Source organism: Pleurodeles waltl, chromosome 8 (assembly GCF_031143425.1).
Source record: "Pleurodeles waltl isolate 20211129_DDA chromosome 8, aPleWal1.hap1.20221129, whole genome shotgun sequence".
Classification (NCBI taxonomy): Eukaryota; Metazoa; Chordata; class Amphibia; order Caudata; family Salamandridae; genus Pleurodeles; species Pleurodeles waltl.
In genome coordinates, this window is record NC_090447.1 from 1,297,505,229 (window position 1) to 1,297,531,823 (window position 26,595).

A 26,595-nucleotide genomic window follows, 5' to 3' on the forward strand; every position below is an offset into this window, starting at 1 on the left:
ACAAGTTGAATCCCAGCAAGGAAAATTAATCCTTTCATCCTTCTGAGATACGTAAACTGAGCACCTCAATAGTAGGTAATAGTAACAGTTACACCTATTATTAACAGTGCTTATAGGTTGTAAAAGTTTCGTATGAAGCACCATACGACATTATTACTTCAGCAAATGAACTTCAACCTGACTGACTAAGGTTAATTTCTAGCTAGCAGAAGCAAGTTGATCTCAGCCCAAGCAGGAAGAAAATTAGAATACACCTCAGAGAAATGCAGAAACACGCTTAAACCAAATCATTTTTAAGAGCAGGATTAAAAGGCGCACAGTGAGAAAGAAGGATGGTCACAATATTAAAAAGGTGGTCTAAACCCTCAGTGAGCTTATCGTCTTATCGGATTTCAGGGTTCAACTGTCACATTAAATGAGATGTGAGGGGAGTGTGCCCTAGCCAGCGTGCTTGTGAGCCCCAGTTATGCAAGCCAAGATGTGCAAGGATGTTACACCACAAGGTGATATAGAATGAATGAATTTTGAATTTATACAGCGCACTTTCACTCACAGGAGAGCATTCTGGCACTAAGCTGGAGATTAACATAACATGCACGTGATGACACCGGAATTAGACCAGAGAGCTTTAAGCTAGAATAAAGAGTGAGAGCACATTCCAGACAAGAAAAAGCCAAGCCTTCAAACTTTTAAAATTTAGTTTCACTGATAATAAAACGAAGCAAACTTGGGAGTTGGTTCCAAGCTTTGGCTACCAACATCATTAAAGACTTCGGCCCTGGGATTTATGTCTGAAGGGTGGGCACTTCAACAGATTGGCACTGAATGATCTCAACACCCTCTGGGTTCTGTAATAACAAAACCAGGCTGTGAGGAATTTGGGGCCGGTGGAGTTAAAGGCTCTAAGACCAGTATGAGGATCTTAAATAAGATCCGCTTATGGACTAGTGGACATTGTCATCTTTTCAGGGCTGTGGATGCTGAGCTCTGTTTAGGGAGTTTGAGTACCAATCTAGCGGATGCATGTTGCACCATCTGGAGTTTGTGGAGCAAGTGCTTAGAGTTTCCTGCATAAAGGCTATTGCAGTAGTAAAGTCTGGAGGTTATTAGAGCAAAGACAACTGTTTTCTTGGTAGCCAGTGGAAGGAAATCATTTTTTTTAGCGATTTGATTAAGCTAAAGCACATGCCTGCCACTGTCAGAGTTTGTGGGTGGAAAGAGAGGGTGGTGTCAAATTTGGCACCGAGACTTTGCCACTTTGACAGTTTTGGTTTGCCAAACAGAAGAATTTCGGTTTTATCCATGTTATATTCGAGATGGTTATTTTCCATCCAAAGGATGGCATTGGTGAAGACATTTTTGAAGTTGAGTTCAGATCTAAATGAACCTTCGTCTAGGGTTAGGATCAATTGTGTATTGTCAGTGTAGGATGTGGTAACAATTCCATAGGAGGCTATCACAGAAATAAGACAGGCCATATGGAAATTGAATAGTGTAGTTGCTGCGAGACAAGCCCTAAGGGACTGCAAAAGCAACTGATTTCTCAGTTGAGAACTGTCCTCAAGCTACTGTTTGTCTCTGGTCAGTAAGGAAAGATCTGATCAAGGGCAGTGTCTTATGGGAGATGCCAATATCTTGGATCCACTGCAGAAGGATGGTGTTGGAGATGGTCTCAAATGCTGCGGAGAAATCAGGCAATATCAACAGCACATTGCTGCCAGAGTCCAAGGTCATTTTAATGGTTTCGGACAGGGCCGAATCCATGGAGAGCTTGAACCCAGATTGGCAGGTGTGTAATGAATTGATGTTTTCTAGGAACAAGATGAGTTGACCATTTACACTTTTTCCACCAAACATTTTTTGTCAAAGAGGGAAGTAGGGAGATAGGCCTGAAGTTAGACAGGAACATGAGGTCTGCTATGGGCTTTTCTAGTAGGGGTTTCACAACTGCCAGTTTCCAGGCTGTAGGGACTTCAGCCATGAACACAGACGTGTTGAGTATCTGAGTAGTGGATTAAATGTATTGATGGCCATATGTTGGATCGCCAAGGGGCATGGATCATGGATTAAGCCTAAATTACAGGCAAGAATGGCTTGATGAGACTGATAGAGAAATTTCAAGGAAGGCGGCCAACCTCGCATTGGGTGGCCTATCTTGAAGGAGGCTAACTGTGGTATCGAACGGCCTATCTGGAGGATAGCAGTTGTGGAGCTGGATGTTGAAAAGCTTCTTTGTAGGATTAGAATCTTATCCTCAAAAAAGGATGAAATCTGGTCACAAAGGGTCTGTGAGGGAGGATTTCCAGAGAAAGGGCTTTAGGCTGCAGGAAAGATTTGGAAATTTGTAATATCTTTTAGGGATTAAAGTTGGCCAGCTCAATTTGGGCAGTAACGTGTGCTTGCTTGGTCTCCATAATATGGTTCTGGTAGGATTAGAGCACTAAAAATATTATTTTTCACCTTCTGGCTGGCATAAAAAAAAAAAAACTTAACACACATTGGAAAAGTCAGTAGGTCTCGCCTTTATAATACATGTGCAAGCTTTGACAAACTTTCTCTGTAACGTACTGATTTAAAAAAATTACTTTTTTTTTTTTTAAGTAAAAACAAAAATCAAAGTACTGTAAGAAAGGAGACGTAACTATTTATCTAATGATACCTCAAAACTGTACATTGAATTCAAAGTTTTAAACCTTTATAAATAGCATGATTTAGTTTTCAAATATTCTGAACAGAATTTAAAAAAGGCATTATCAGAATGCAAAGAGAAACACTTGCCTAATTTACTTTTCACAGGATTCAGTCATTAGGTTGTCTGTGGAACCCAGGGAGCAGATTTATGGACTCCAGGAAAAGTGTCATGCTAAGTATACCTTCTGCCTCAGAAGGCCATCGAAGTGAGTGCAGCAGATAGCTATTCATCTAAAACCATAAAACTCTTGTTGTACCAAAGCTTGTTTTTCATGCGCTATATGGAATGCAGAAGATAGAACAAAAACCTTTTCAACCATATCCCAGCAAAAACATCCATGATGATGTGTTTTTTCAGACAAGCTGGGAGAGGTGAGGATGTTTGGGTGTGTGGGTGGAGAATCAGCACTCCAGGGACAAAGCTAAAAAACACATGCACTCTCATGGACTGCTAATCTAAAAAAAAAAAAAAGTAGTTCAGTAAATGTGAGCAGTGGAAGGATACAAGTCACCCAATCAAAAGGATCATAAAGAGGATATATTTTAGGGGAGGGACAAACACAAGAACAGGAAGGCAAGCTTTCAAATAAGAAGCAAGCAAATGCGAGTGACAATACAGCCAACCAATGGAAAGCAATCAACCAGACAACTTGCACAATCTGGTAGGGAATGCTTAAAAAGAAAGGCCCTTTTTTTTTTAGGTCATAAGTAAGAAATTGTGCGGTCAACAATGTAGCCCCTTTATTTATTTAACTTTAGGAAGAGAGTTGAACACACCCGATGGGCTTGATGACAGAAAATGGGATCCAAATGGCTGTATAATGTGCAGTGTCTCTCTTATTGACGGTCTAAGTTTGGGAGAAGGGTGTAAGTCTGGGAGCAAATGTTGATGAGGGTGTGCAGAGATCTTGACATGTCCTAAAACAGAAAGAACTTACCGACCCATACAGCTCTCCTTTCTCATTCATTCCGAGGTAGAGTCCGCTATCCACACCTCGAATGCTGACGAGGCCCACCGCTATGCTTATGAATTCTAGTATGCCTACAAAAAATAAACAAAAACATATAAACTCTTTGTTATACTAAACAGAATCATTTGTGATTATTAAAGGGACAAAAATCTAAACATTGTCTGTCTCATTTATCGGAAAAACACAAATTAAATGGCAACAATAATTAAAAGTGTGTTTTCCCCAGGCAACAGAAATACTTTAGTAATCACAGAGATTTAAGATACTAGCCCAACTTCTGCCTTCTTGTGTGTTTTTGTAACATGTACACTCAACCCTTTGGTCACTTGGCACAGATGTTTATTGTTACTCAACTTAATGGTACTCATTCTGTTGACCTCAGAACATGAAAGGCTCACCTGCCAGGATTTGAACCGATGACCCAGAGGTCAAACACAAATTAATGGAGCAGATGCATTAGTTTACTAAGCAAGCAGGCCCAGGATCCTTAATCAATAAGGAAGTCAGGCACGCCTACTTGTATTTTTATTCCAGAATGAGCCTCTGACATCACTATCACATAAGTATGTATAGAGCCACTCAAAGAAAAAAGTAAAATAATTTGTTTGATTTTTATGCAAACGATATGCAAAAGTACCTGCAAATAAAAGGTGACCTGAAACAGTTGCCAAACGTGTCAAAAGAGTTAGCATCCTTGGTAGACTGAGTATTTGTAATGGAATCAGACTGTACAATAAAAAGACTAAGATCCTTCACTCCTTAGTCAAGGAGTGCTCAATGATGTCCTCAAATGGCTCACCTGTGTCACATTAATTTTTCCTTTCACTTAAATCTGTTGTGTAAAAATTGCATTAACATTTCTATAGGCAAGCTACAACAGGTCTTGTTAAAAGAGGCATGTGTACACCTTTCAAATTGAGTGTTTGCATTGTTCAGCACTCCGTCCATCATCCTTTTGTGTTGCTAAAGTTGCCCTATGAGGGAAGGGTATGCCCAGATGTGGGTCCCTTGCTCACTGTGCCACTGGATTCAAGCTAGCCTGACTGATGAAGGGTGATACCCGGAAACTGGTCCCTGAATGCTTGTTTCCGGTCCAGGGAGGACCTGGCTTGGCAGTTCGGGCTGGACTCTTCCCATGAGGAACAGGGTCAAGACTGATTTGCATATGGCTGGGTCCAAACTGGGGTGGCATGGTGAGCAAGAGAACAATGGATTAAACCCAGATCTGTGACTGGGGGTGAGTGTTTGCATTGTTCAGCACGCCGTCCATCATCCTTTTGTGCTGCTAAAGTCACCTTTCAAATTATACTGGAAGAAAGTAAGTGAGCGGGGGGGGAATTTAAATCAAGAATGACCTATTGGGCCTTATTACAAGTTCAGTGGACAGTTTAGGCCATCTGCCGTACCTCCGACTGGGAGGTCGCCGCCATAGTGGCTACCTCCCTGCTGGGCCCATTAAGAGTTTCCTGCTAGGTCAGCAGGCATAAACCTGAGTTGTCACCCATTGGCCTAGTAGGAAACAGCCTACAACATGGTCTCCGGCTCGTAGCAGAGCCGGCGGCAATGCTGTAGGATGCAGGGTGCACCAGCACCCGCGCAATGTTCACTGTCTGAAAAGCAGACAGTGAACACTGCAAGGATGCTGGCCAGGAGGGCCCCTGCACTGCCCATGCAAAGTCCCCGGCGGGAACATTGTAATACGCTCTGGGAAACGTCACTGCTATGGTAGTGGCGTCCTCCCCGGGAGTTTGGCGGGCCAGGGTTAAGACCGCCAAACTCGTAATGAGGCCCTTAGTTCTCTCTGTGGTACAACAAACCTTTAGAAAAAGTAATGATATCCCAGCCCATAGCATATTTCACTGAATACCGGAAAACAGAATCATAGGGGGAAAAAGTAAGGGTGTGCAAAGTTACTATGTTATTTTTCAAGCGACCTTCACGTATTTATTGCAAAAACTTTAGAAAAAAATATGGGAAGAGCACACATTTCTTCAGGTTTGGCTTTTCATATGAAAATCTAGTCTTTTGCAATATTTTTGATATCGCTTACTCACTATTTTCAGAATTGTTTTTGAAGAAAATATAGTCAGCACAGCACTAATACGGTTGACAAGAAATTCGTGAGAAAACAGCATATCCCGTTTCATCGCCATACTAATTCTCAGAAAAAAATTACTACACAGATCTGATTTCATCGTGAAAACCTATAGGCAGCACAGGCGAGGAAAATGGTTGCACATCTGGTCTCCGCAAGAAACAAATTTTAACTACTCTGTTTCCACAGTATTTACACGCCACATCCGTAAGTGCAGGAAAATACTGCATGATGCAACTGCATGCAAAATCTAGGGAGAAAGCAGCACTGCATAAACTTCACAATGGGGATGGGGGGGGGGGGGTAATAAGCCTTTCTTACATTAAAACAATAATACACATCAAAATCACAGGAACCAAGGAGGGAGGTTCATGAAATGTTTTTCTGCTATGTGCAGTGCCGAATCTTATTTTATGTAAATAAGACTTCCGGGTGGCTTTAGTTCACGCCGTTCCAAAAACACAGCAAGGAGATACTAGTGTCGACGGTTGCAGAGCCCGTAGTCTGAAATGTACAGGGAAAAGATTTGTTAGAGAACGAAAAGTGCTGTCCCATAAATATTCTGTGTGAAAAGTGTGTTCACAGCTTTAGAAAAGGCTTTAAGCATTTACAAACTGCGGTTATTATTCTGGCACATTTCTAAAGCAAGGGGGTTTAATTATGATGCAAGAGATATGTTAGGGCTCTTCAGTGGAGGGCTGTCTTTACTGCACTCAAGAGGGGAAATGTGGGGTTTAGCACAGACCATATGCCACCCCCTCGCCCTCTGATTCACTCTGAAATAAGAGACCAAGGAGTCAGAGTCAAAGCCAAATGACATAGTTAGGTTAACTTTGCACATTTCAAGAAACCTTAACAAACCCATCTACGCAACTGCAGCACGTCTGATAGAGTATTTTATTTCTATCAGCCGAATTTCTGTGTAGGCCCCTGCAGAGAATCTGTAACAAACAGTGCCTATCTAGGTAGAAATTGTGCTGCCGACCTTTTGGGAAAAATAGCAGCCTGCTAAATCTGTCATGTCATCAAAACAAAAACAGGAATATTTGATTGCGATTCTGGTGCACGAATGGTGAATGCTGCATTACCAGTCTCCCACTGGACCGAGAGTTCAAAACGAAACCACCAAATTGAAGGATATTTTGGCAGTTGGAAAACACTCTCTTCGTGACAATGAATGTTTCTGATGCACGAGCAGGGTCAGGGACGGAGAATTTTAGGCCAGAATGGGGCCATTCAGTGAATTACTTCTAGTTCCTCTTACATGTTAAACTGAAATAACGTGTAACATTACCGTGTTGTTACAATGTGGAGGGTCCCAGATGGCTTATAGAAAAGCACTTACACGGATTTGAGAACAATTCATTTTGCCTCTGTGACAAAATAGGCTGTAGTCCAATCAATAACAGCCACGAGCCACATAAATAAGGCTTAAAATGATCCTCCAGAGGAAAGCGCCGCGGTCGGGAGGACGCAAAGATGAAATGCATTTCTTGCAAGGGTATATGGATCATTGCTTCATGGATTATTCAGAGGGGCAGTCACACAATGTACAGAAACAGCATGTGTGGCCAAGCACACAGAAATGGGTCAGTCTCTGGTTTTTTTTGCCAAAGGGGTCACCCCAGGCGGTGCTTTTTCGGCTTGGCCGATCTAGGTTGATTCTACCCTCCCCCATGGATTTCAAAATCAATATGCGCACAATGGCCATGCAAACATCACTTAACTCACTAATAAGCTCGATATGCCGAATGGAGATACCTTAACGATAATGAAACGATTTGCAGAAGAGCGTGAAGCAGATCCGATGACCAAAAGGCAATCACTCTTCCTGTGTAGTCCTGAGAAATATTGGTGCCCAGTATAAAACTCTTCTTAGTTGCTCACATGGACAAAATAAATCTTAAATTAAAGGTACATATATGTACACACACACTCACACAGTAAGTGAGCCTCTTATATAAGCGTTCATCTCTATTCGCTCGTTGTGAGAGGAAATAATCAACAGCTACAGAGTGTCACTCATCCCGTGCTTAATTTGTGCTGGTGTTTGCAAGTGCTCAGCGCCGACACTCATTTTAGAACACCGGCACATATTTATGACATTTCAGCATATGTTAATGCTGTCAGACTGTTTGTAAAAAGCATATAAGCAAGATGTTTAACAATTCAATGTACGATTACAAAAGTAGTTAAACCAAGATGCTCAGGCCATTCTTACATCTGTGGATAACCTAGTATAGTCAAATTTTTGACATTTGTGGGACTGAAATGATAAATAGGTGTCCTTGGTACTGGAATTTGGCAGAGCAGGCATGGAACGTAGATAGTGGAAGTTGCAGTGGCCTCCTAAGAAATAGGCCCTGGCACTTATTAATTTACTAATTAAGCACTACACTCATCTGAGGTTCTTTCACTGCTGTGCTCTTTCTCACTTAATTGTGCTCCTCATCACTCATCAGAAGAGCATAATGTAAAATAAGGAGGGGTTTACCATAAAAAGTAGTGAGGGGTCTCTGAAACTCATGTCACCCTAAGTGTCTGCACTATGGGCAGGATAAGTAGGGGAAGGTCCAGGCAGGATTTACACCCTTGCCTCCCCATCACTGCTAAGTTCATTACCCACGTTTATATTTGTGTTCCTCTCCCAAGGGCCTTTCCTTCTTGACTTGCTCCAGTTAATGCTGCCTTGAGGGGGGGCACTGCTTGCCTCTACACCCGTCTACCCTGGCTTTCCTACCATAACAAATGCAATCTGCCACCAAACATCTATCTTTGACAAATTCAACCATTATCACAGATAGTGAATGATCTTTATTATCCCACCAGCACGAGACAGTAAGAATGATGCACATTTAAAAAATGCACTGTTACACATGGGGAATAACAAAGCTGCTGTGCTTTTGCAATTTCCATCTTACATTTTTTTAATCAAGTACTACCTTTGTTAATGCATACACTACTATTGTGAAAGGTGTACATCGCAGAGACAAAGTTTCATTGTACATCAGAATGGCATAAAGAAAAATATCATCTGACAGAAATATTGTTCCTAGGCATTCGCAAAAACATTGGTACATTGAATGTAGATTTATATTATCAACCTCAATAGGGGAGACATAGTTTTATACAAAATATTTCTGTCAGAATATATTTTGGTTACAATATTAATGGCACAATACCTCAAAATTCATCCCTGATAATTAGTGTTAGATACACGTCTATACGCACCCTAATGTAATGAACTGATATCTAGGGACTTTTGTTTGACTTTCAAAACATGCATTTTATATACAAGCAGAAGCAACATTTGAACAGTGGCAGCTGCCACTGAAAAGTTGTGGCAGGGCAGGGGGTAAAAAAAATAAAAAAAAAAAAATACAAAAAAAAAACACTTAGTAGTCTCCTACAGAGATGGACTCGTCTCCTCCGTCCTCGTCCGGGAAGCGCACAGGCTCCCAGTCTCCCCTCAGCCAATCTTGATGCTGCTTTCACCAGCATGACAGCAGCACCATAATTGGTGCGAGTGGCCTGTTTCGGCTCTCCTCCCGGCTGTGCCATACAGCCTCAAGAAGAAATGCAAAGTGCTCATGTCTGTTTGACCATCCCAACACAGCCGGCCAAACAGACATGCACACTTATGGTGCACAGACCAGTCCTCCCTCCAGTCCTGCGCTAACCTGGCTCAACTGAAAAATAACATGATAATGCTTTGTTATTCTCATTTTATTTTTCCTTCTCCTTCTGCTGAAAGCAGTGGGGCAACTCTTCTCCACCTTAGCGGAGGAGCCGCCCCTGCATTTGAATAAAAAAGGAAATGAGGATGAAGTAGAAACTGTAGGTGACCCATGTAGAATAACAAGTTTCTCATGTCCTTAAGCACAATGTCCAACTGAAAAAAAATAGATATGGCTATTTCAACTCCTGAAGTTTTAAATACAGTAATGTGGGTGCAATAAGCTTTACAGTGCAGGTGATCAAATCAGTACATTCAAATATAAAATTCTAGTAGACAATACTTTAACAAGGGTGGCAGAGGACAGTGTCCAGTGCAGACACACAATAGGTTCCAAAGTTTGTCACATGGCAACACTGGCTATGCAAGTAACAAGCTTAAACTGCATCTGAATGATGGGGGCCTAATCTAATGTAATGTTATCTTTCAGAAGAAACAACAGCACCTACCTACTACCTCAGCATTAAAGTAGGCAAATCATTGGACCATCTGCTTTAAGAACAGTGCTTAATTTGTACAAAAAACAGAAGTACCAGGGCCCTCGTCAGGAGGCCACTGTAGCTTGCATCACCCATTGTCCCTGCCAGCACTGCTTAGGACTGTGCTAGAACTACTAACCATCCCACTCCTAAAAGTGTGACAGTTCAGACCACTGCAGACCACTAAAAGCCTTAATTATAGCTAAGACAGCAGATATCTGTCATTTTAATGCATATTAAATTATTAAATAACTGTTGTTGTGCTCATTTCAAAAGTAGCAAACAACCCCTCCATGTAGCAGACTGCCATAAGATTAGATGTTGACTAATAAATGCCAGTGCCCAGCACCGGAAACCACCAGCACAAATTAAGCACCATTTAAGACTGTCATAGGAACAAAGAAAATATCTCACATTATGTTTCCCAGAGGTGTCTGATGCCTTAATTTTGCTTCTTGTTGCTTGTTTGCCAAATGTTTCATAGAAAATAAAATAGATACGATTGAAGAGACTAGAGGAAATTGAATGGGAGGCCAACAAAACAGAAAATGCATCCAATTGACATCTGCAAATACATTAAATGCCAAAGGACTTATGAAAGTAGTTTGAAACGATCTGTCAGCCATCATCAAGAAATTGTTTCATATTGGATTAGCCATAATTGGAAAAGAAAGCAATTTAGGACATCTTTGATTGATTAAATTACCCAACTGGTGCATTTCAAGTCAGATCAAGCTCCTTCCCATATAAGGTGACTGGCTCTCTGTTTTGTTCAGAACTTTCAAGATAGGCACGAGTTCAATCACAACTTTTGCTCCCCTGCTCCTAAGGTTTGTTAATAACCAGGTTAAAGTAAATAGCTCTACGACTTCCCCATCTGGTGTCCCTCCACCCTTTTCCCAATAACTGCACTAATATTAATCACTAGGGGTGGGCGGAACTAACGGAGTTTCACTCTGCGGAATTTCACAGAGTTACATTTAGCTCCACGAGATTCCGCTGCGGTCCGTGGACAGTCCATAATCGGCACATTTTGCTGCTTGCGCTGATGTTTAGCACTGGGAGCTCATTCCCTGCTGAAGAATCAGTGCGAACAGCACCATGTAGTGCACCAGAGGCCTCTGCTGCTTGAGTTAATTGTGCAGCTGCTCTCCTAGACTTTCTACTCGAGCAGCAGACTTTTCACAGCGAATGGTCATGAGCGCCCACGCTGGGAAAATCTCACCTAGTGCTCTCCTGGTGTCTGGAAATCGCAAAAAGGGATGCAATTCTCACTTGCACTAAAACTCCTCCACTCAGCAGAATTTGGCTATAATGCCACGCTACAAAAGGTAATGCAGAGTTGCCAAAATTCCACCAATTGCACTGGCAGAGCAAAATGTATTGCCCACTCCAATAAATCGCTCAATAACAGCCTAGATTTATTAACATGGCATTTGTACCTGGCTTGTGTGTCTTGCTACATTCTGCCTCAGATCAAATTGCTGTGGCTATGTGGTTACCAAAAAAAGACATTCACTCTTTAGCTTGCTGCTTGCTTAGCCATTTTTCTTTGGGTTTTCACATACATTCTTCATCTAATAGAAGAGTGCAATGGAAGTTGTTTAAACAAAATTGCCCAGCTAAACCACACATAGATACAGAGACAAACCTGGCCTTCTGCATTGAGCAGAGTCTCCTCATATAACATCACAGACATTCACTGACAAGCGAGAAAAGGGGAACCCTGTTCTCTTCAAGAGGTAAGTTAAAATATTAACAACATAAATGTGGAGCTACAAAAATAGCCTGCCTGGAATATTCGCTATACCACTACTAAGATACATATTTATTTCACATTATAGCCACACCTCACTCTATAATCAAAAAGAATATTTTTCAAGTAAGGAGATAATAAAACGACATTAAAAATTGACCTACTTTGCTCCTAGTTAAAAAAAACAGTTTGGGACACATCAGACTCATGGAACAACCCCTGTCCCACTGTTGCCATTGCCACAAGATGTGGCAAACTTGCAATGTCCCTGAGATTCTGCATGTCTCAAGAAAGACTACAATTTGCAACCTATTCCTCTTCAAGTATCTATGCTGCACCACACATAACTTCCTCCGCCACCTTCCAACCCCAATGAGGGAGTCTTGTGCAACATCAATTTCTTCCGGAGCTACTTGTGTAACAAACACATTTCAAAGTGCCAAAATGTAATTATCTATCTATTTATCTATCTTGTTTATAATACATAAAATATATATACTTGGCTTTGGGTTGCCTCCTTGTTCTTGATTGGATGGCTTTGTTGCCTGTCTCAAGTATGTGTTTTTGATTCAATGGTTTTATCCCTATTCTTATGCTGTTCTCTCCCAAGATCCTTTTGAACTTACAGTGTTCTGACTCAAGCAGTATCCTTCTGTTGTTGATATGAGACTCACAGTTTGCACTGAGCACTCTATGGGACGTATGTGTTTCATTGCTTTTGCTCTTTTTGTGCCCATCACACAATCTATAATTACTCCGCTTCCCGACCCACCTTTACATTTTTTGGTATGTATTTATTTATTTGTATGTGGACTGGCCAATGCAAAGTACCACAGCGCCCATCACTTGTCTTATTTGTACTTGCATGCATTTCCCTTTTGGTGCCTCCCCAGGTCACTATATTTTTAATCCACTCCCCATTGCTTCCTGTCCAAATTATTATTATTACGGACCTAGAAAAAGTGCTGAAGCCACTCTCACTTTGTCTGGGATTTCTTTTGTGCTGATATGCACATTTTACTTTTTTTTCCTTGTGTTCCTTTTTTTACCAAGGAACACAAGTCTTCCATGTACCATTGTCTGCTCTATCAATACTTTGGAACACTTCAGCAACAACGTCACTTCTTCTGCGCTGCTGTGCAACTGCAAAGCTATTAAGAAAGTCCCTTAGCTACCACCATGAAGAACATCGATAAAGGGCTGTGTGGGTAGGATTCATCTTCACTAAAGAAGGACTACGCTGAGATGTCAAGTTACTCTGATATACCTGAAGTTTTTTTTTTTTTTTTTAATATTAACTTATTCAGGTGATTTGCTTTTTTGGTCTGTTGTGTTGACTTCTTATCTTAGTTAGTTATTTTATATTTCATTCCAAGTACAAAACATGGATGACCAAGATATGGTATCCTTCCCACACTTCTGGCAATTCCAGGTGACCCATCCCACATTTCAGGCAACACCTGGCATACCTGGGAAGCAATGGAAAAAAAATGTTCTTTACTTATATTTGGCAACTGGTGGGGACAAATATGGTCCAATACGAAAACAAGCTATCTTGCTTCATCATTCAGGGATTGAAGGGAGGAGGTTACATGAAGATTCGCCAGAAAGTTTTTTTTGTTGTTTTTTTTTTGTTTAGGGATGGGTGATGGGCAACCCAACAATGTATATGAAATGTCACTGCAAATGTTAGATGCACGTTTTACCACACAAGTGAATGCTGTTCTAGAGCGTCACAAGTCCTTTTCCCATGTACAAAAATTAGATGAAGATACCGCATCATATGTAGCCACATTGAAGGGCTTATCTCTAGCCTGCTATTTGGAGACTTTTGTGGTTTCTCATAATATATCAAATTGTTAGTTGCATAAATAATAAAAGCGTAAAGGAAAAACTGTTAACTAAGGATCCCACACTTGAGGAGGCTATTCAAATTGCCAAAGGGTTGGAGCGCATATCAATGTGGTTGCGGGAAATGGATACATTTGGTAAAGACAACGTAAGTGAACTGGCTCATGAAAATCAGAAGATTTAAGGTGTCTGAAATCAATTTACCTGTGGAAGAAGTTATAAAAGTTAAACTCAATGAGAAAGTGCAAATCCAAGGAATAGCACCTGGGGCCATAAAATGCCATTGTTGTGGAGCACTTGGCTGCATTGAATCTAGCACTATGTGTGCAGCAAGGAATGCCATATGACGTAACTGCAGGGAAAGGGGGTATTTTGCCAAAGTTTGTAGAGAAAAAAAAGTGTAACTAAGGTGAAGGAAAGTTGACGCTGTTATCTGTACAAGACCTTCTTAAAGATAAACAGACAATAGCTCTAGTTTCTCATAGGAAGGAAACAGAAAAGAAGAACTGGTAAGTATATAAGCAAATTCTAGGAGTTTATGTACTTTATTATCCAAATACACTTAGTAGCAGAAGGGTTGTAGGGGCATCACCAGGGGAGATGAAGATGGTAAATTGAATGAACCAGACATTATAACCGTAGGATAAAAAGGAAGGCAATTGAGATTTTAGGGGTGAAAAGGATGACAATTGAATTTGAAGAGAAAACAATTTACGGGCAAGTATGTATAATGAACTACGATTTCGATTTATTGGGTTGGAGTCACCAGAAGTACTTAAAAATATTCTGAAATCCCAATGTTTTAAAACTCATAATGGCTGCTGAAATAAAATACATGGAAACAACTATCAACAAAAAGCAATCATATGAGGAAACGCTAATGGAGAAATATTTACAGGTGAGCTGGGTAAACCGACTAGTTTCTCTCCTAAAATCATTTTGAAGAATAATGTTATACCGGTTCTTCACAGGGTTAGGAACGTCCCATATTTGATGAGAGAATCCTTGCAGAAGGAATTGGATAAGTTGCTTCAACAAAAAATGTGTTGAGCCAATTGAATCTACAGAATGATTGGCACCAGTAGTGGTGGCACCAAAAGAAGAGTAAAAAGATTCCACTGTGCATAGACTTGCACAATTTGAACAAAAACATACGGGTGGAAAGGCAACCTTTACCAAATAATTCTGAAACATTAACACCTATGGGGGGTGGAACTGCGTTCAGCGCAATTGACATGTCTGCTTGCTATCATCAAACATGCAGGAAGATTCCAAGCAGCTAACATTTTTAGTAGCACTCCTATGGGCTTTTCGATATCGGAGAATGCCTTCTGGGCTTGCATCTTCCTGAGTGGTGTTTCAAAGACTGATGAAACAGATATTCAAGGGCATTAACAATGTCCTATGTTTTCAGGATGATGCTCCTATTGTGGGAAAAAATGAAAGGGAACATAAGGAGTTAATTAAGAAGGTTTTAGAGTGATTAAAACACTAAGGTTTGACAATAAGAAAGGAGAAGCGTCACATGAGGAAGACGCAGGTTACCTATTTGGGGCATGAAATATCCAAGGATTGTATCAAACCCAAGAAAAATATTGTAATTGCGATAAAATAGGCACTAACTTTCTTGAGCTGAGACTATTGATGAAAAAGTATGCCATTTTCAAATGGTATAGTGAATGTGAAAAAGCTTTCGAGAATGTGAAGGAAGGAATTTTACAGGCAGTTTTGACAAGTGAGAGATGAAAAGGGACATGTAGTAAGGATTGCATCTCAGCATCTTCCGAAAGCAGAAGCCTCCTATTCTGTAATTGAGTGGGAAGCTTTAGCATGTTGTAGGAGCATCAAACATTTTAAGTAATTTGTGAGGGGATTGCCATTCAGGATTAGAACAGACTACAAACCACTGATACACTTCATCAAAGGAGGCAAGGGATTTGAAGGAAATGTGACGTGCAGAATATCCAGGTGGATCTAAATACATGAAAAGGGACTCCCTGAATTCCTACAGGCCAGGGGAAAAATGCAAAATGAAAAAGGAAACAACTCCTATCTAGCATCCCAATATATATACAAAAATTATTCACTCATATTTTATTGCACATTATCAAATATTACAAAACAACTCGCATATAATAAAAATTCTTATTCCTGCATCACCTTCCTTCGCACTATATTTTCTTGCCTCACTCTACTTTTACTTGTGCATCCCAGACTCATACCCATCCATCATACATTCTATACTCCATTAATTCAAATCAAATCAAGCAGCTTACTAAAAATGCCCCCTCAACCACATGGTGACAAGAGATGCGTCGACTTTCTTTAAACGCCAGTAGTACCTTTGACCAAGGTTAATCTATTCACATTCAATTAATTATTCCATTGTTTTCATCCTTTAATTCTAAGGGGATTGTTTAACTCAAATCCCAGCATAAATCTTGGCAGTGTCCATTGGTCTCCATTAATTTGTAGTTCTTGTCCACCAATATTTGTTAACCAACTGTGGTTACTCCATTATATATCTACACGCGTTTCAGCCAAACGCTTTCATCAGGATTGCCACATACTATACACTTTCAGGATAACCCATAACCTGCACAGACATAACATGACATAAAATCACCCACTGAGCCTCACATTTATTCAACCCACATCTTTAAGTACATGATTACACTCTAGAGGTGTGCCTAGTATGCTCGCTTGATGAAGTTTCCAAAAGATGCGATATATTACTATAATAGTTTCATGCCTGAGAGACTAATCTTGCTCTTATCTTCCCTGATGCAACACAAAGAGAACCAATACTCCCCAATCCAAATGCTATATCCCTCTCTCCTCAAAGGTTGCCCACACTACTCATGAAAACTACATATGCATATGGTGGGTACAATATTTAATATATGATGGCCCCTACTTACCCCTCCAGAACAAAAAGCAAAAACCATAGTACTTCATACCCAGTGGTTCCATCTGTCCCATTCAGAGGATTTAGAACACCTAAATATCCAGGTGGATTCTGTCGGTGTTGGAATATAATTTTGATGTAGAATATATGAAAGGTTTAAAGAATGTGGTGGCGGGCTGCCTATCAGGGTATCTATAAATGAAACAGAACAGGAGGTGTTGAACGGTGGAGAAGAAGTGGCTCTTGAAAAAGACAAATGGAGGGCTGCCATGGAGGTGGACTCTTTGCTGAGAGTTGGGTTATATGTAAAATGTAAGACAGCACTAGAACGATAAAAGTCAAAGTAAAGAAATAAGGTCATATCATAATGTGAAGAATGAATTGGGCTTGTGTGAAAATAAGTTGATGAGAAGAGGCCAAATAATCATGCTTAGGAGCCTTCACAGAATACTGCAGATAGCAAACGAAGGATACTTGGGTTGCAAAAAGGCAAAAAATTAGTGTAAGACAGTCATTTGGGTGGCCCTAAATGAATGATGATGTTGAGGAAGTAGTATGGTATTGTTACGCGTGTGCTAATAGTGACAAGACCAAGTTTGTGAGGGAACCTCCCTTGGATTGAGGTGGATTTGCCTGACAAATTGGGGGAAAGAGTAGCCATAGTTTTTTTGGGTTCAATTGCTAGATTAGGATCTATTGACAAGTACCTGATCATTTTAATTGATTACCACACCAAATGGTTTGTGACAAAAACCTTGGGCTTAATTGATACTGAGAATGTGATCAGATTCCTAGAAAAGGTGTTCATGGAAAAAGGTGTTCCCAGGACATTAGCTTCTGATAATGGGGTGCAATTTGTTTCTAGGAGTATGACTGAATATGTAATGAAAATGGGATTCTTAGAAGAGTATCTCTGTTCAGACCGCAAGTCAATGGTGTGGTAGAAAGGATTAATCAATTAGTCATGGAAAATATTCAGTTACCCTTAGCTAACAAATTACCATGGAAGAATGAGTTAAGGAAACTAACTTGAGCATACAGAATAACTGCACATTCAGTGACAGGAGTATCACTTTTTATATCTGTCACAGGAAGAGAACCTGAAAGAAAAGAGATTCCTGCATGGTTGAAGAGTAAACACTGTGGGCCTCATTATGACCATGGCAGTCTTAAGACCGTCAGCGCCGCGGTGGCAGTCAGACCGCCGCCAATGTGGCGGTTGCCATAGTTGGCCCACCAGCACAACCAGTTCTCCACTGGAGGGGCTGGCAGTAATGCGGTCTTAATCCACCATGTAATGGCTGGTGGAAACGAGATGCAGGGTGCCCCAGGGGGGGCCCCATCGCGATTTTCACTGTCTGCTTTGGAGACTGTGAAAATTGCGACGGGTGCTAGTGCACCCTACGCACTACAGCATTGCCGCCAGCTCTATTATGAGCCAGCGTCAATGTTGTAGGCAGTTTCCCACTGGGCCAGCGGGTGGAAACTGTCTTTCCACCTGCTGACCCAGTGGGAAACTCTTAATGGGGCCCACGGGAAGGGGGCCACGCACTGGTGGTAATCTGACCGCTGGATTTTGGCAGACGGCCTTTTCCATCTGCCAAACTCATAATGACCCCCTGTGTGTGAGCGGATCATAATACAGTTTAAATAAAGTGGTACTGTGAAACAGCAACAAAACATGGCATATTAGGATGTTACGAAAGGTGCAAAGAAGATGAATGTGGAGGTCAGTGTCTGGGTTGTGATAAGGAAGAGAGGTAAGGAGATAATAAGTTATTGCGATCGTTCAAAGTGAGAAATGTGAAGCGGAGGGTGGTAGTATTGGAAGACGGATCCACACGTAGCCTGGAAAACACGTGCAAACTCAGAAGTCATCCAGGTAATGCTGTGAGTGACACTGAAGGACTCAAAGACCATGTAGTGTATAGTCATATGACATATAAAAACACATATCATAGAAAATACATGTATCTATTGTTGGTTATATTGTTCCTTTATTTCTTGTTATTGAAGGTATTGAAGTTATTGGTTTCCTTTTAATAAATGTGCAAAATATGTTTCGTTTGCATAAGGGGGAAGATGTGTAGAGTTGAATGTATGTTAGCTATGTAAGATGACATGAAATTTGGAATGTGGGGGCGGGGTGGTGGTGTATTGTTATGAAATGTGTGGCGAGTAACCAGAGCAGGTGAACAGAAGCTGGAGGTAACATGTTGGAGAAATAAAGATTAATTTACTACATTAAAACACGTGTGCATCTCTACACAAGCACCAGCACCCATTTAGAGACAAAAGACATATGAAATCAATGAGCATCTATTGGGATATAAACACCTTTTCAGTTGCTATCTGCTGTTTTTAAGAGCCCATCAGGAGGAGAGGGGTCTGATGAAGTTTATGAACAATAATTTGAAGAGCCTAGACTAGATGCAATTTCCACATACAAATCTTTAGGTGCAAAGTGTACAACAGGGTAGTAGATCAGAAGGCATCTCAAGTCATGGCTTTTTTCTCTCTGAATCATCATCACCTAGGACACTCTTTTCTGAGCTTTTCCATCAGTGCTGTCATGTTCCTGGCCGTTTCAACATCGCACAGTTTTTGGTATTGTGTGCTTAATAAATATATTTTACCTACTTGCAGAGTAAACAACCTCCATCTGGACCCAACTAATATTATTAGATACAGACAATACATGAGCACCTGCACAGGATGATAAGCCACAAGTATTTTGTTGTGCTTATCAAACGGTCATGTGCTTTTAAAGCTCCAAAAATTCTCAAAACATATACATATAACCTATAAGAATCCATCAGGGATATAGCATACATACACTACCTGGACAATCATAGGTATTTAGGCACTAAGTAAATGCCATGCAGATGTATCAACTATGTGAGCCCCTCTTTAAAGATACTGTCATATCACGCACATTGGTATTGGGGCATGGGTTGTATGAATTTCATGAACAACCATCCATCAGCATACACATTACCTACAAATCTAAGTTTATTGCATATATACACACTTTAACTCTCACTTAGAAGTGTGGGAAAAGTAGCTGCATGAGTACTCCTCCAATGAAACAGGATATGTCCACTTCATGAGAACCCATCAGAGATCTGAATGTTCCATGACCACTCACCCAAAATGGATTACTCTGTGACCACTCTACAAAGGATACATGCACTCCCTGAGCACTCAAATGATATTTCATACAAGCATATTTTAATGCCCTCTCCGAATAAGACATGGATAACGTGTATCATGATCACCTACAACACAATGGAATTCATTACTTCAATCAGAATCTATTATGGGATGTAGGCAATAATGGAGTATGCAAGAAGAAATAGGAATCCTAAGCGTACCACGAGTGCCTATGTGGAATAGGGTTGTAATGACAACATAAAGGCTTTCAAGGCCGGGAGGTTAATCAATCTGAAATGCTATAGTTAAAGCGTGAATATGTTTGCCATTGTGTTGCTAAACTCAGAAATACGCCACAGTTTTCAAATTGTAGCTTATTAAAGTTGGTGCTCAAATTCGAATACTTCGTAAGTATTGATAAAATGACCTACACCTAGGAGATTAGGTTGGATGCAACAATTCAATATTGCAATCTGCACATCCACAGCAGTGGAATGGCTGGAAAATACAAAAGACGAAATGGACATGCTGTTTAGAACAGTGGTTCCCAACCTGTGGTCCAGGGACCCCTGGGGGTCCCAAAGCCTCCTCAGGGGATCCACAGCCGCTTAGAAAAATCAATAATATTAACAGAATAGGTCCCTAGCTTTCAGTAATGACTCATTGGGGGGTTCCCAGATTCCAATAATGATTCAGTGGGGGTCCCCGGGTTCCAGTACTGATAAAGTGGGGGTCCAAAGAAGTCAAAAGGTTGGGAATCATTGGTTTAGAAAGTAACAAAGTAAAACTGTCCTTGGCCGAGAGAATTGACAGAGGGTTAGGTCAGTAAGAAGGAAAGGGGTGGGAGCGACAGGCAACCACAGAAGCTTCCATCAGTGAAAACACCACATTGCCTACCAGTCGAAATTCTAATCCTTAGCAGCAGTTCCTACAAGGAGGTTCAATTTCTCACAGTGTGACAGACAACGAGGTCAACGTCTCATCTCTGTTTACTCACACAATATTTCTCTTAAGGTCTCCAAGTAGATATATTTTAACGCAATTCTATCTCATGACAAAATATGAGTAACCTAGTAATGTATGTAATTCATCAGCTTGTTTGGCAACTAAACGTTGAGCAATTATTAAAAATGTAGAAAGAAGGTTTGCAATAAAAATCTGGCTTTTTACTCAAACTGTGAAATCGAAGTCAGGCAAAGTGCGGTGACTACAACATGAAACAGTGCCACTCATGAGAAATAGGCTGTCCAGGCTAACAAAGCGAATTCAAGGTGGAAAATGCAGTATTCAAAATGTTGTCTAATCTAAGCCTTGGCTGCCTGTGATTGTCGCTCCAAGTTTTTTTCTGATAAGGGATCCCATAATTTCTTAAAACTAGAAATGCAACAGTGAAGTAATTACAAATCTTAGGCTGCAAACCCATCAAAATCGATTGTTCTTGTCGAAGTAAAAACATTTAAAAAAAAACCTGGAACATGTCACCTCGTGGGGTCATCTAAGTATACAAGATCCTCACTCTACAGGTGTAGAATTCAGGGAGTTGTCCAGACTGGCAATCGTGGATTTTGAATGTTGTAGGGCTCTTCTAAGTATAGTGCCTGATAAGATCCACACGGAGCATTTTGAAATTACTTTAAAGAATATCATTCCAAAAATCAAAGTGAAAGTTGACCTTCCAAGTCAACCCTTATAAAGTAACTAATGAAGTAAAGGATTCTGGAGCATTGTCTAGTTCATGCCAGTGTGTACTTCATTCTTTGAGTGAAGTGAAACATTCAACACTTTTACAGGTGAAAGTAACTCAGAATGTAAGTAAACATCAGAAACAAGTTAAATGCTCAAAACCCTAAAAAGTTAAATAAGTCCAGAAACCAATATTTTATTGGATGATATCATGGAACTCTGTCAAACAAGCTTGCTAATTTACAACGATTTATAAACACAATCTCAAACTTCCTACACCTGCTATGTGCAATATCCTTAGATACACACAGCAAGAACATGGAGACATACGCAAAGCAAAGCATTGGATTTAGTGAACACCATTAAACTGTATACTCTCTGGGGCAATGCCTGCTTAACTCTGAGAAAAATAAAAAACTGAAAGGTAACCTAAAATAAAGAAAGCACTAGGCAATCAAATAAACATTAGCATGAAACTAGAGTAAAGCCAGGCACAGGTAATGACTTAAATGGTGAAGAAAGCCAAAGGAAAGATCCAGTACGTGGACCCAAGAAGTCCTTATCTGCCATCAAATTCTAGGTTATGAAACTAGAAGTTGTAAGCTGATAGGAGGTACCTTTTAACTAATGGTGTGGATTTTCTTTGTGGAGTCAGAGCCTACTATTCGCAGTACTCTAACCTGGTCTCTTGCAAGATGATGCTTTCCTGTAAAATAAAGTACCATCATGTTCTTTATGAAACAGATCAATTAATAATGCCAATCACCAGTATCTGTAACGATATAATCTGGACTCTTGCTAGTAGGCTTAATAATGCATGAAAAATGTGTCAAGGAAGGACTTACAGGATTTTATATTAATTGTAAATTGTTGATTTAGCAATTAATTTCTCTCAAAAATTCCAGGAAACAACCAAATCTTTTAACATGATATTGAATCAAGCAGATTCTTAGGTTGTCAACATAGCATTGTATTGGAACTATTGCTTACAAATCCCATCCCAGGTTCCTTGGGGCCAGAATAAATATACAAATGGAAGGACATCCCAAGGTCACTAGATTTGAAATTGCAGAGATTGGAGGATTACCTGCTCCCAATTCAGGAGAATCAAAGACATGAAAACTTGAGGGACTCGCAACCTGGTGTAGGTTTTGTACCAAACCATTACTTTAACCAATACACATGTTGGATGATGAGATGTTGCCTGGAGCATTAACAAAGGACAGACCACTGTGCAGTCAGGATGGCCACTGGTGGAGATATGAGATGTGGCTACTAGAGAATGATAAAAGTAAATGGCCTACAAAATTAATTTCCAAATAAATTAGCATATTACAAAAACCATTTAAGAAGCTAGTAGAGGTCATGTAAAACAAGATTGAAAAATACTAACAATATTAAGGAATTTATTAACACAGCATTTAATTTTTATTTTGGGCATTAATATATAGTGCAGAGAGCCACAAGGGGAGCCTCTAAACTCTTTGCACAGTAAAAAAAAGAAAGATAAGATTGAGCTGCAAGGAGTTAGAGTGCACACAATACAATTTCCATAGCCGCAGGAGTAAAAGGTAATGTATTTTTTTGGGTCAGGAGAGGAAGGGGGGAGGTGAGAGAAGAAGGCCACGTAGAAAGGCATAAGAATATGTAAGACTGCAAAGTGGGAAGGAAGAAGAGCATTTCTGAAGTTTTGCGGCAAAGTTGAAGTGGCTAAGGGAAGCTTGTGTTGGGCGCATCTCAAACATGAGAGATGAGCCCTGGACTGTGAGGCCTTCTCTAGAAGAACAAGTTACTTACCTTTGGTAATTTCTTTCTGGTAGAAACCCTACCTAACCATAGAAGGCCACCTCATGAGTATCCCTAGGTGCCAGAATGCATCTGGAAATTGTGCTAGTAGGTGGTGTTGGGCCCAGTGCTGACGTCTTCCCCTCAGGAACAGGAAAACAGAGCTGTATAAAAGCACCACCCAGGTGCACTGATGGCAATTTCTTTTAGAGGCTTATTTGCACCCTCAGACGCGGATCCCATCACCAAACTGGAAGTACCAGTGTGCATAGCCCAAAATTAGGACCTTTTCAGATGGAAAGGCAGACAATTCTTCAGTACAGGTAGGTGGGAGGGCTCCAAGGAATCTGTCAGATTATCCACAAAAAAAGACTATTACCAAAAGGTAAGTAACTTGTTCTGCTGATGGATACGTTGAACTGCAGATCAATTACTTGTGAATAGATACCAGTACTAGTACCTCCCAGGGTGGTCCGTCTGTGGAATGGCTCAGATTAAAAGGTTCTGCAGGACCAAACAGGCAAAATGTCCATCCTGACAAACCTGAAATTCAAGGCAATAGTGCTTTGTGAACATGTGCACTGATGCTCATGCAGCCACCTGTGAGATATCGAGGACAGGCACTCTGTGTACCAATGCAGCAGAAGCCTTGGTTCTGGTGGAATAAGCCCTAAGACCTCCTGGAGGCTGCTTTTTAGTCAATACATAGCAGATGTCAATAGTGGGGACTATCCACTGTGATAAGGTCTGCTTCTGCAGCCCCATGCTCCAGAGAACCCCACAAATAAGTGATCATCCACCCCTTGGTCAGAACAATGTAAAAGCTTAGTACTCTCTTGGGTTCACCCTTTGGAGTCTCTCTTCTTCTTTCGAGAGCTAAAGCAGAGAATGTCAGAGGAGCGATAGTTTGCCCGACATGAAAAGGCACTACAACCTGTGCCAGGAACGCAGCTCGGGCTCTCAACACTAGTTTGTTAGGGGAAAAAAGGTGGTATAAGGCGGCTGGACTGAGATGACCTGAAGCTTACTCACGCGATGAGTTGATGTAATCTTGAGCAGAAACATTTTCAAGGTTAAGAGGTGTAATGACAACTGTGCATTGGCCAAAAGGCATACAGATTAGGAAAAGGAGAACCAAATTTAAGTCCCACTGTGGCATCACAAAGGGTTTTGGCAGAAACATATCATGCACACCTTGACAAAATCTCATTATAGGTGACAAGGACGGTTGGTTCAGCAAATGTAAAAAAAAAAAAAAAAAAAAAAAAAAAGTCAAAAAGGCTGATAAGTAACATTTAACAGTGTCCACTACAAGTCCTTTCTGGGCCAAAGATAAAACAAACAACTATATATCCAGATACAGTTTGGCCTGCAGTGGGTCTATCTGGCAGATGCCGCAATAAGTACCAAAATCTTTCCAGCACCCAGCACACACTGATTTCATGGAAGGGTGCTTGGGGCCCAAGATTACATCAATGATCTCAGAAGGAAGATCAATTGCTATACCTCAGTCTTTGCACATGGAGGTGCAGATTGTGTGAATGTAGGTGCAGGACCCTGCTGTGCTGCTGCAGCAGATGGGCTTTCCAAAGAGGCAGGCTGCTCTGACGAAAGATGCTCAAGTGCAGAGGTTTGTGCCCCGATCTGAAGCTACTAAGATGACATGGGCTCAATCGTTCCTGATCTTCAGAACTTGGCCAGGAAAGGTAGAAGCAGGAAGGAATACAGACATCCAGTGCGCCAGTCTAGGCCCAATGTGTGTCACAGAAAGTGCCTTCCAAGGTGCAAAAGTGTTGGCAATGCACTTTCTTGAAGGTGGTAAAGAGCCAGGGTTCATCCCCAAGAACCTCTGGGTGTAGGTGCCATTTGTGATTTGCTACGTGTTGCCAGCTGAGTTCGTCCACCCTGGTGTTTAAAGATTCCACAGATGCCTCACGACCAAAGAGATGCCCAGCCACTTACAGAGGTACAAAGCCTCCTGGAACAAGATACACGACCCCAAACTGCCCTGCTTGTTGCAGTACCACATGGCAGTACCATAGGGCGAAGGTGTTGTCCACAAGAACCTGCAGCAGCGACCCTTTGATGGCTGACAGAAAGGTCTTAAATGCCAAGTGAATCACCTGCAACTCCAACAAATTGATGTGGAGGGGAGGTCTCCTTTGGGGATCAGAGCCCTATGATTTCCACATGTACCAGATGGCATTCTCAGCCCAGCAGTGATGTGACCATCAGCACTGTCAACTCCGAATGGTCTGCTGCTGGTATATTTGCAGTAGAGCAGTCACCAATGCAGATAATTTGCAGTCTCCTTCAAAATCCTGGATGGTATCTGGCAGGTTCACTTGGTGCAGGGCCCACTGAAAATTAAGATCCCACTGCACAGATCAGCTCACATGTGTCATCTAGCATGCGGAATGAGCAGCATGCAGGAGACCGTAGCCCAAGTAGCCTCAGAGCCATCCTTACTTTGACAGAGGACGAAACATTGGAGTCATAGACCGAAAGGCTGGCAGGAAAGTCTTTAATGCCAAGTGAATCATCTGCAACCCGAACAAATTGATGTGGAGGGGAGGTCTCCTTTGGGGATCAGAGTCCTACGATTTCCACATCTACCAGATGGCATTCTCAGCCCGACAGCTATCTGTCCATCACCATTGTCAACTCCAAAGGGTCTGCTACTGGAACAATTGCAGTCCAGCAGTCACCAAAGCAGATATTTTGCAGTCTCCTTCAAAATCCTGGATGGCGTCTGACAGTTTCACTTGGTGCTGGGCCCACTGAAAATTAAGATCCCACTGCACAGCTCAGCTCACGTGTCATCTAGTACGCTCAACGAGCAGGATGCAGGAGGCCGTAGCCCAGGAAGCCTCAGAGCCATCCTCACTTTGAAAGAGGATGAAACATTGGAGCCATAGACCGAAAGTCTTGGACTTGTTGATCCAGAAGAAAGGCCGAAAATGCACTGTATTCAGAATGGCTTAGATAAAAGGAAGACTCTGCGAAGGAGTCAAGTGTGATTTTGGCAGGTTGGTTGTGAACCCCAGCGATGTAAGGAAGTTCACTGGTCCATGACTGACTGTGGCAAGCCAATCATGGGTAACAAGCACTGTTATTACCTTGTGAATACCTAAGGGGCACTGGTGAAGCCAAAAGGGAGGACTGCAGATGAATATGCTTGTGTCCCACATTCAGCCACAGGTTGCATTTGTGTGCCTGCCGGATGGTGAAATGGAAAGAGGCATCTTGCGGGTCCAGTGCCACCAACCAGTCTCTTGTGAACTTGCCATTTCAAAAGAAGGCTTTGAGAGGGCAAAGATGCAAAATAAGATGATGGCCTCTGTCCTTCTTTTGCACAAGGACATAGCTGGAATAACATCCATTACCCACTACCAAGGCAGTTACCCTCGCTATGGTTCCTTGGCCAAAACAGCCTTCACCTGATGCAAAAAGGACAGATGGTCCTCCATAAGCTAATATTAAGTAG

General features: G+C 41.3%; 1 protein-coding gene across 1 annotated transcript in view; it reads right to left on the bottom strand.

The window, feature by feature from the left end:
• Positions 1–26,595, bottom strand: part of FGF9 (fibroblast growth factor 9) — a 78,817-nt gene that overhangs the window by 26,290 nt on the left and 25,932 nt on the right. The window contains exon 2 of the mRNA XM_069202255.1: positions 3,630–3,733. Within this exon, the coding sequence (XP_069058356.1) occupies positions 3,630–3,733 (104 nt within the window). The remainder of the gene's footprint in view (positions 1–3,629; positions 3,734–26,595) is intronic.